Source organism: Lolium rigidum, chromosome 6 (genome assembly GCF_022539505.1).
Source record: "Lolium rigidum isolate FL_2022 chromosome 6, APGP_CSIRO_Lrig_0.1, whole genome shotgun sequence".
Lineage (NCBI taxonomy): Eukaryota > Viridiplantae > Streptophyta > Magnoliopsida > Poales > Poaceae > Lolium > Lolium rigidum.
Window position 1 is genome coordinate 360,165,187 of NC_061513.1, and position 11,275 is coordinate 360,176,461.

Sequence of the window (11,275 nt, forward strand, 5' to 3'; positions counted from 1 at the left end):
AGGAAAAGATTGAGTAGTTTCATGCCTAAGCTAGGGTGGTGAAAATATTCATAAAATCTCTCTATAAGGAAGAGATGTCCTCAATACTGAACAGAAACTGTGCTTGGTGTAGTGGCGCCTGACAATTAGCGCAAACAGCAGGTCCCGGGTTCGATCCGTAGCCCTCGTATATTATGTTTTGTTTGTTTCGTCAGACTGACAGGTGGACCCCGCATGTAAGACTGCGTCAAATGTCACATGCGCAAATTAAAAATATTAGAGGTCTTTTTTGCAAAAACTACAGCGCCAGATGTCAGGTCTCGATTGATTGAGGACCAAAACATCACATGGGATGAAAGTTCTAGGACTGCTATTTCACGTTTTGCAAGTAGTAGGACTAAACTATCACATGCTGCACAAGTTGTTGGACTACACGTGTAATTAGCTCGAGAAACAACGCATTTTGGCGACAATGCCGCCCTAGAGAACGTACGTGCTTCGGCAAGCACGAAGAAAGATTTCGTCGATCATATCTGCGCGCTTTTCCGCGGCACCCATCATCATGCGCACACGAACTCAGCCGAGACCTTCATCCATGCCATCGCTATATTTTTTTTTACTCGAGAAGATTCTCCAAAACGGCAAGTTATTTTCTTTAAAGAGAAGATTGGTTTTCATTAAGTCAGTATTAGTAACATGGCACTGTATATGATATTATTTTTCCGACTTTCAAAAGGTGTTCTAAAATAATTGGATTATATTTGATCAACATTCTTTCAACAAGGTGGTAGTGAGAAAAAAATCGATTGGTTGACTGCAGCGTGGTTTGCGATGAAAGATCAAGAGCTTGGGATTCATGATCTTGAGGTTAAGAACAGAGCTCTCCTTAATTTTTCAAGCTTCTAGCTAAAGAAGGGGTTTGGCGGACTCTCCTTAGAATAAAGTATGTTGTCTCATGTGCATTGTCCTAGTTATTGGAAGCATGGTGATTCCCATTTTTGGGCTGGACTAACGGTGACGAAGAAACTCTTCTTCTCCTATGATGCTTTCTCAGTTAGGGATGGATGGAAAATTAGATTCTAAAAAGATTAATAGCTAGGTAATGCCACGCTCCACGAATAATATTCGGCTTTGTACATTATTGTGCGTCATAAAAGCGTACGCTCGCTAATGTGTTGAAAATTTTCCCACCAAATGTGTCGTTTAGAAGAAAGCTCGTTGGCCTCAAACAAGCATCTTTGAATGCTTTGTTATAACGTCTGGATTTGATACACTCGACATAGGGTTCGGATATATTTCGATGAAATCTTCATAAAAGTGGTAAATTCTTGGTGGATTCTATGTACAGAGTTTTAATCCAATCTAATGTACAAGTTGATAATGATATTAAGCAAATTTGCAAGGTGAAGATCTCACTTAAAACTAAGATTTTTGCGTATCGAGGGGTAACTTTTACAACAGATAACCTTACAAAATGCAATCGGCAGGGAAGTAAAATGTGTACCTTCTATCATCATGACGAGATTATAAATTTTTTTTGGTATCTTTCATGAGGGGTAATTATTACAAAAGATAACTTTGCAAAATGCAAATGGCAGGGAAATAAAATGTGTATCTTCTGTCACCATGATGAGATTATAAAATACTCCTACTTACATTTTCAATGCAAATTTGCAAGATATATATGGTCGGCCATCCATATATGTTCTATCATAAACCCACCACACGACTTTGTGGATATGTTCGTCAATTGGTTCAATAGTGTGGATCCTAGGTTTAAGTTACTTATTATGATGTGAGCGATTATCGTTATTATTCGTTATGGCTATGTACAAATGATAAAAAAAATTAATAATAAAATTGTTTCTCTTATGCAAGTCATCTACCAGCACACAACTATGCTCGACTTGCTTACGGAGATGTCTACACAGTTGAAGGTTACGGTGTGGGATATATTTTCCTAACATGAATGGCAGAGTAATCTACGGATTGGTCATCCATCCCCTTAGACTAACTTATAGTTTATTTCATGATTATTTTTAGCGAGTTCAGTTTTAGTCATGTAAATTTTTGATTGAAACGGTTGTGTGCATCTCAGTTATACAGAGATCAGACGTAAAATCTTTTAAGCAATAAAACACTCTTTATCAAAAGAAATCCCAAAATGAATTTAAAGAACCCTAGGCAAAAAAGCCACTAAAATCTTTAACCTCAAGTTTGATTTGGGCAGACCGGCAGACGTTCTCTTTTGCCGAAGCCTTTTATTCATGTGCCTCTTTTTCTTTCTGTTTAGGCGCACGAAAAAAGGTCGTCCGGATCATCTGATGCTTCCCCCGATTAATTGCAGCTGCGCCAGGAACTGAACCTACACATATCCCACTTCGCCTTCGGCCATGGCACACACCCTGAAAAAGGAACAGAGATCTGCCGTCTCTGCCTGGGAATATTAGGTGAGATCTCTCTTCACTTTTTCGTGTTCTTGCAGGCACTTGTGTCGCCCGTACGCTCTTTCTCCCCGTTGCCAAATTTCGACCCACGGCAGAATATATTCCCTACAGGAATAAGGATCCATCCATCATCCGCACAATTTTGCATGTGTGGGTTTATCTCATCATTGAGCTCCATTGGGGCACGTAGTTTAAGCACCAGCGAGATTTACCTGTCGGGTGGTCGAGTGTGTTCTAGCTAAGGCTAGTAGTTTGTTTTTATCATGGGATCGTCCGTACATAAGCGTGTTTCAACATGTGAACATTCTTACGAATTTGATTGTCACATTTAGTCCAACCTCAGGATTTTAGTGTTAATCTCTCAATTTTTTCTAGATTTGCATTTATTAAGATGTATTTTTAGTGTTAATCTACACAAATTTGCGATACTTATTTACGGACTAGAAGTAGAAGGTAGATTGTATACATGCGGACATAGAGGAAAGTCCAAATATTTACGAGGTTATAAGATAAAATAATAAATTGGGTCACGAAGTTATTATATTTAGACCCTCTTAGATACCTTTTACTAACTTTGTAGGATCGAAGAGCTTCCTAGGACATCCATTTAGACTCACGGGCACATATGAACCCGTTTTGTAAAAAATCAACATTTAAAATATCGTGCTAAAACAAATAGCAGCGGCATCATCCAAATACTATGCACATTATATCGTGCTAATAGCGTGTTATATTTTAAATAGTGTTTTATAAAATAACTCCAGATAAAGTCTAAAATAAAGGATTTCAATCCAAAAGTGATAGATTCATACATACATAATCACATACAAAATTAGTTTCTCCAATTTTTTAGAATCCTAACATCAATATTTCACGAGGTAGGCATGTATACAATATTTATTAAGAAATCAGTATTACCGATATTATCTTCAAATTTTGAAGAGAAATCAACAGATTAACGTTCATCACCACAACAAACAAAAGGAAAATTCTCTTTTCCTTAACGAGGAGAACTCAAACCCTTGTATCAATATGCTGTAAAAAATAACGAGCTAACGCTATGATGATTTAGCGCGATATAACATGCTATTTCGCAAATAGCGTCGTAGCGAGCAAAATTACTAGAATTTATCATGGACTATCAAAATATGCTACAGCGCGCTATTAGGGAAGAAATAGCGTGCTATTTTAAACCTTGGTAAAAAACATTTTAAAATATCAAGAAAAATCTGAAATAAAATTGCGCATGCACATCTAAATATTTTATGTTTGCATACGAGTCTTCGGGAAAAAGAATATTTTTGTGCCCCGTGTAAACAAGACAAATTCTGATGCTCCAACATGAGTATTCACGGGACATTCTTTTGTCTTTTTACATATTCCACATAAAAAAGTTTGTTTTGTTCGAAAACTTATGTGCCAACATAGAATGTTCAAATGTACATGTGAAATTTTAGCTTTGAATTTTTTGATATTTAAAATTTTTAGCTCAAAGGTACAAAAACAAAAAATATTTCCAACACCTAGAAAAAAATGAACTCTGGATATTCATCAAATACATGAGTGTCATTTACTGGCTTTTAAAGATTTAATCAGAGAGATTGTTTTTCCAAATTTCAACTAGAACTTTCCGAAACTACAAAAACTTTAAAACCACATGGCGAAATGAGATCACAATTTCACATGATAATCATGTGGGGTAGTTTAAATAACTATGACTGCCCCTGAAAAAAGAATAATTGAACTTTTTTCTTCATAGTTTTGAAATATTTGGAGTTTCTATCATCAAGGCTAGACATGTCCACGCTAGGTACGATTTGGTCTGGTGCGGAAAAACAGGCTGAACAACTTGAGTCTGGAGGGTTGTGAGATGTCTTGCAAAACAATCTACCCTCAAAGTTGTGGTTATGTGACAAATTCTATCCAGTTGTGGTTTTGTGAAATCTTACACCAGAGTTGTAGTCTTGTGATGTTTACTCTTTAATATACGCCATTATAGTATTCATCCCAACAATTATTTGTTTACAACATTTTTTTGTTTTTGAATCCAAGAATCACATAGGTTCTTACACTAATACATCGATGAGATACTAAAATGCACATTTATACATTACAATATTCACAAATATGGATGTAAAATGACATTTGATAGCAAAATAATTCAACAAACTTACTCCAAAATTTACCTCGTAAGTGTAAATTTACTCTAGTATTCATCCAGGAATGGCGAAAAACAATCCAAATATTGACTTGGACTTATAGAAATTTAATACAGAACCACATGAATACTATAGAAACACATTTGCAAAGAAGAAAACACATGAATTTGTAGGTACCTATTCGACATCATAAGAAAAAAACATGGCAATACCATGTGGTCAAATCAAAGTCAACACACAAACAAAATATGATATCAAATAATTCTTTTTTAATTGAATAGATGAAGAGTGTTGCAAAGAAATATTTCTCATGAATTTCTTATATTCACCATTTTTGCATTGTAAAAGAAATAAGAAAATAAAGAAGACATTAAAATGCACACCACATCACATGAGCAATCAAAAGCATCAAACAGCCACCCTCCACTCTGCTACAGTCTACAGTCTCTAGTCTAGTCCCTGCTGCTGCTACCACATTTGCTCTCCCAGCTCCTTCTCCCTCCTATAGCAATCAAACCACCAGCGACCAGCTCCACTCCCCTCCCCAGCTCAGCTCCCCTCCTCCTCCCCTTCCAACTCCTCCAGTTCATGTCCTGCTGCTTCCCATGTCGCCGCCTCTCGAGCTCGACTACATAGGTCTGTCGGCCGCCGCCGGCGGCCGCGCGGACGACGACCTCAAGGGCACCGAGCTCCGTCTCGGACTTCCCGGCTGCGAGTCGCCCGACCGCCGTCCAGCCGCCGCCGCCACCACCCTGGAGCTGCTGCCCGCCAAGGGCGCCAAGCGAGGGTTCTCCGACGAGGCCGTGGCGCCCGCGCCGGCTGCCGCCGGCGGGAAGGGCAAGGAGAAGTCCGGGGATGAGAAGGACAAGAAGGTCGCCGCACCGCCGCAGCCTGCTGCCAAGTAGGTGCCTTTCTCTCCTGCTAATTTTGTAGATTCAACGGTTTCTTGGTGTTCTGCCGAGTTTCGCGGGATGGCTGGGGGTTGGAGCGCCAGCCACCCGGGGAAGTGATGTGTAATTCTTGGAATTTTGTGGCGGGTTAGTATGTTAAGGTGGTTTGGTTTGCTTGGGCCTTCCTGAAGGGAGCAATTTAGAAGCGGCGGCATGCATTTGATGGAAATCTGTTTGTCGATTCGTGGAAGAACTCTTTTTTGGGTGGACATTTGGTGCAAAAGGCCTGTTTTGCGGCTGTTGTCTGTGGTTTGAGGAGCGTGCAGGGGTAGAAATTTATACATCTGCGGTTGAGGAGCGCTTTCACTAATTTACTACGAAATTACATTTCAATTTTGCTCCCCTTACTGTCTAACGTTAGATGTGTGATTTTGTTCTTTGATGTTTCATTACGAAGCTGACAAGAGCCTCACATCTGCAAATTTCTGCACCTGGCTTGTATTACAATAGTCCATTTTTTTTTTTGAGAATTAATTGTCCAATTTTAGTCTACCTTCGATTCAGGGTTTACTCTGCAAACTATGAAGTTTCCAGTTGCTTTCAGCTTTTCCTGGGGTATATTTGGTTTCAACATACCTTGCGGTTTTTTTCGTTTGATACTTAATTGGTTGCTTTTAGCTCGTGTTCATATAGCAAAACCAAATGCTCGGTCGCCTCCTTTCCAGTTCTTATTCAGAATTACTGATGCGCAGGGCTCAGGTGGTAGGATGGCCACCAATCCGCAGCTACCGCAAGAACACCATGGCAACCACCACCAACCAGCTGAAGAGCGGCAAGGAAGATTCTGACGCCAAGCAGGGGCAAGAGTTTCTGTATGTCAAGGTCAGCATGGATGGTGCGCCTTACCTGAGGAAGGTTGATCTCAAGACATACAAGAACTACAAGGAACTTTCTGTGGGGCTTGAGAAAATGTTCATTGGCTTCAGTACCGGTGAGGCTGCTCGGATCCTGTGCAAATTGTTACTGTTTTGAGTTGCAATATAATTTGATCTCGAGTAGAAGAAATGCACCATTACACATTCACCGCCCTGTTTCACTGAAGAAAGAACCGATAACTGTGTTTGAAAACGTTCTTGCAATATTCAGGTTTATGAAATTGATGAAGAGGCTTCTTTGCAGAGCCGGTTAGATTGCTTATTGTGGTGACAATCATTTTGTGATTCTTCCTTACTAAATCTTTCCATGCTATTATCTCCGCATGTTTGTTTCGCTTGATGCCCAGTTTCAACCATATATTATTTCTGGTGGACTAAATATTATTTTCTAATTCAACAAAAAAAATTGTGTTTAATATTGATCGGCGAACAAACTAACAGTTTAGATCCAACTGTCATAAATATGCCTAATTGCTCGTGCTAGTATTTGCTTAAGGGATTCTACTACTATCCTTTTGAATCTGGAAATATCACTCTTATCATTCATAAACATCAGTTCCACTGTCATACTACCACTATAACCATGGCTCATCAAACCTACTAATTAAGAATGTAAGTTGCAGAAAGGTAGATATGAAGGGACATAAATTTTATCTAAATAATAATGTTGTGTTGAGAAGTTTAATGTGAGGAGTGCTTCTCAGACTGTTTGTTTGTTTCACCTATCACCTGACATGTTGTACTGGGTCTTATGTTGTACCAGGGAAGGATGGTGTATCTGAGAACAAAAAGGATGGTGAATATGTTCTGACTTACGAAGATAAGGATGGAGACTGGATGCTGGTTGGTGACGTCCCGTGGGAGTAAGTTATCTGATCTAATTGTTAAACAAGTGGAGAAAGGAGAACTTTAGAAGATAGTTTAGCTTCTGTAGTGAACTTCTAACGAATAATCCATTATAAGATTGTGCCAATTTTTGTTGATTATAACTACTTTCTAGAACCTGCAGCTGTGATTATAGTATCTCTTCATATAAATTTTATTTTTATTAGTTTGCAACTTTGCATGCTTCCAGATAAAATGAACTTGTTCTGTAAAGCAGCCACAAACTCTTTCCATGCTTTTTTGTTATTTTAGAAGGCATGCAGTCACCCCCCTTAAAAGTTTGACACAGATATACTCAAATTTATTTAGATGTATCTCATAAAAAGTTTCCTACAGAGTATTTGATTTTAGAAGGTGTTTCTATTACGGAAAGCAAGGATCTAGTAATTTATTTGGATTGCACTGGCGTCAGAAGAACAAGTAAATAGAAGGGACCTAGTAGCCTAGTAATAGTTACTTGGTTATCTTCTCAATCGAGTTGTAATTACGTGATTGTGGTGTTTTATTGCTGCCTTATAGTGCCTCTAGTCTAAACAAGTGAATGAGTTTTAGTGCAGTCCTAGTTCACTGTAATTCTTCTTCTGTCTGTTTGACTGTTATAACTCCGTTGTAAGGAAAACCATTAATGTCTGGTGAATACCTGTCTTTGAGCTTATCAAGTACTCTTTGTTTTGTTTTAATTGCAGGATGTTCACCGAGTCCTGCCGAAGGCTCAGGGTCATGAAAGGTTCAGATGCAGTCGGACTTGGTATGTTCAGAAGTGTTGTTCAATATGCATTTTTGTGTTTTACTGTTCACCTGCCGATCATATGTACTACCTCCGTTCCATATTAACTGTCGTGGATTTGTCTAGATTCACATATCTACACACTAAAACATGTCTAGATACATGCGTATCTAGACAAATCTGCGAACGGAGGATAGTTCTTAGTTATTTTATTTAACCATTTATTTTCATCAAGTGACTGCCCTAACGTTGAAGCTGTTTCCCAGGCTTGATTCATTATTTTGACTGCACTATAGCAGGAAAGCATTGTAGTCTCCAAAAGACTCATCGTACTTGAAAGAATGTTTACTTGGAGCTTAAATATATTTAAGCACAGAAACATTAAATTAGAATGCTAGTCTGCTTCTGTTCCTTTTTATGAGTAAACAAGCCTTGTGAGTGTTCAAAGTGTTTGGATATAGCCCACATTTCCCATCTCTAGAGAACCACAATTCTTTTCATAATGTCATTAAAAGAGAAAAATGGCATGCAGGAAGTTGTAATCAATCCCTGGTTGGTCCGAGGGACAGACCATAAATTTTGCCTTTTCCACCTCTTACTATAAACAATCAGAGTCTGCATTTGGTTGAGCCAAGCATTCCCTGGAAACCTAGCTAATAATAAAAAACTAGTATTAGGGATTTGGTAGTTATAACAGCTTTACCTTGATTTACATGATTCTTTTTCCAGCAACTATTATTTCTATAGCTATGCTGCTCCAGGCAAAGTTTCAGAATTAAAACTCATGCTATATTTGTTGATATGTTTGATGTTTAAAGGTGTGAGCCTTGTAGGCTTTTTTATGTACCTTGTCTTTATGCATGCATTTGATGTTGCTACTTTTTGAATTGTTTTCCTTTTGTTTACTGTTTAAGTTCACTTAGGAAACCTCCACCATACCACATGAATTTCACAATTCCATCTTCACATGCTGGACTGATCCTATCTATTATTTTTCCAGCGGCTCCAAGGGCAGCTGATAAGTCCAAGATTAAGAACTAAAATGGTTGCTGCTGCCCACAGTCCAAGGCAAAAACGGAAGATCAAGTGACTGACTGTAGGGCAGGTTGGAGCCAGGCCGTCTAACAGCACCAAGACGAGACCGCACATATCGTCAGTACTACATGGTTTTGTATCCGCGAGTAAAATCTGCCAAGACTGTTTTGTCGTTAGATTCGTGATGTCTCCTAGAGACTTGTTATGTTGTATTTTGTCGTGCCCACGTGGTTGGTTGTATGCGTGTTATTTCCATCGTGTAAATGGTTGGTAAACCAGTGCTCTACTGCTGTGCTTGAGGACCTCTACCTATTTTGCCAGTTGTGCTGTCCTGAACCGGATTTTCCTCGTCGTAAATGTTTAATGAAGGTTGCAAGCTTATTATCTACTATCTGATTTGTGCTAGAAAAAGAATCATTGAAGTTTCTTACAGAATAACTGCCAGTCTGTTGCCGTCCTACTCATAATACTGTTTGAGGATCGGGATGAGTGTATCCTTTGATTTGTTTCCCATTTCCTTTGAAATCTAGGCGTTGCAAGGTGAAACATCTAATCTTTGCCAGCTCTGAGCCTTTGGTGTGTACTGTGTAGTTGCTGGGTGGGGAGTGGGGACATGAACTGCACACGCACCATTATTATCATTTCGAGTTCATCATGGTTGTTCGTTCCAAAGAGGCTGCTAGTCTAGCCTAAAAGGCTTCCTGAACCATCATTCAGGTAGTATAAAATGGCGCAGCAATGAGGTTAATGATGGCTTATGATCCCTTAGAATCAGGCTTTCCTTCGCCCGCAGTATCTCTTGCTTCTTAGAAATGATGCTCCACTTTGGCCTCCTTTCCTGTTTTTTTCCTTCTTTGTGATATGCTGGTTGGTGGGCATGTGAAGTAGATGACGGATCAGACACTTCAGAACAGCATTGTTAATGGTAAGTTGTTATGTAGCTACGAATCGCTATTTAAACAAGCAGGCCGACCTAGCTCAGTGGTAGAGCGCGTGGCTTTTAACCACGTGGCCGTGGGTTCGATCCCCACGGTCGGCGATTTACAATTTTGTTTTTCCAATCTTTTTTTTTCCGGACTGCTGCTACCTGCCGAATCCTTTTGGTGAAAGGTCCCTTTGTTCCTCTGTGGTCCTGCGCTGCCACTGTGCTAGTGAACTAGCGTACGTGCTGGCATTGCTACCATTTTAGATCAACCTTTAATCTTTTCGTACAATCTCATAAACTTAGCGTAGTTTAGTAAAGACTGACAGCGGTTCTCCTTTCGTCACAACTCACAAACTAGTAGTAGGACTAATACCAGTGGTGACGGTGGAGCAACAACAGATCTTGTTAAAAGATTACGCGGCCGTTGCTGATGGATATAATGATTTAAACAACGAAAACAGTATAGATAAAACATATATATCAAATTAGCCATGGAACCTATCAGATAGTGCGATAATAGCAAGTCTACACATGTTGTTAGAACAAGGAACTGCAACACCATCTCAAAAAGGGAAACATAAACACGTACGAGGTAGATGAAGAACCATTTACGTTACCGGTGTTAGACCATGTCGTCGAAGAGGCTCTCAATGTTAGAGAAGAAGTCACCGACGTCCGTGTTGCAGAAGAATCTAGTAGCCACACTTCCGAAAAATCTTATCACCCTTCTCCCGTATAGGATTCGAAGAAGTGGAGTTTTGGGGATCTACTTTCCGACCTGTGGTGCACGCTGCAAAACGGCATGTGGAAGACCTAAGCGGCGGCGCAAACCTCTGGAACCGAGTGGCGGGCGCATAGGATGATGTTGTTATGTTGTGTATCTCTAAAGAGGAGTGGCCTCTCTTTTACAGGCTCAGAGAAGAGCGGCGAACAACAAAACGTTTCAGCTTCTAGTTGTGCGTGGCAAAAAGATGGACAACTCTGCACATTCCGGTAACCCCGCCGCGCATCGTGGCGAGTCTGGCAGCGGAGGAGGAGCGCACATGTAGTAGTCCTCTTCTTGTGCTCATACTATAATTAGAACAACCCCGTATGGCTTCTAGGATTTTCATGAATTATGGAAAGAAATAATATAGGCAGATCCAGTTTAGACAGAATTCCTACGATTGCGTCATCACACCGTGTGTTAGGTTAGCCATGTTTGTAAGACTATGAGAGCATCTCCAGCACGACCACCTAAATAGGACACCTGGGTGGCCACATAGACGGTGGAGGATAGATCGGCGTCTGGTT

The 11,275-nt window shown here is 39.8% G+C and overlaps 1 protein-coding gene and 1 non-coding gene across 3 annotated transcripts; both read left to right on the forward strand.

Annotated features, from left to right (window-relative positions):
* The first annotated feature begins 5,002 nt into the window (after window positions 1-5,002).
* Window positions 5,003-9,448, forward strand: LOC124666271 (auxin-responsive protein IAA3-like). Of its 2 annotated transcripts, none has more exons than XM_047203617.1 (5): window positions 5,003-5,486; window positions 6,228-6,466; window positions 7,174-7,273; window positions 7,982-8,043; window positions 9,023-9,448. In XM_047203617.1, the coding sequence occupies exons 1-5, from the start codon at window positions 5,191-5,193 to the stop codon at window positions 9,061-9,063; spliced, it is 738 nt and encodes a 245-aa protein (XP_047059573.1). In that variant the 5' UTR covers window positions 5,003-5,190; the 3' UTR covers window positions 9,064-9,448. The 2 variants fall into 2 exon arrangements, with proteins under 2 accessions (XP_047059573.1, XP_047059574.1); XM_047203618.1 differs by having other exon boundaries at window positions 9,026-9,448.
* Window positions 9,449-10,024: 576 nt separating this feature from the next.
* TRNAK-UUU lies at window positions 10,025-10,096 on the forward strand. The gene has a single exon. It is a non-coding gene; the product is annotated as a tRNA-Lys (tRNA).
* Window positions 10,097-11,275: the final 1,179 nt, after the last annotated feature.

Excerpts from the sequence above, each read along its gene's own strand:
- LOC124666271 (XM_047203617.1), top strand. The coding sequence starts at position 5,191 with ATGTCGCCGCCTCTCGAGCTCGACTACATAGGTCTGTCGGCCGCCGCC. Across the intron at positions 5,487-6,227 it reads CCGCCGCAGCCTGCTGCCAA|GGCTCAGGTGGTAGGATGGC; the intron begins GTAGGTGCCTTT and ends ACTGATGCGCAG. Across the intron at positions 7,274-7,981 it reads GTTGGTGACGTCCCGTGGGA|GATGTTCACCGAGTCCTGCC; the intron begins GTAAGTTATCTG and ends TTTTAATTGCAG.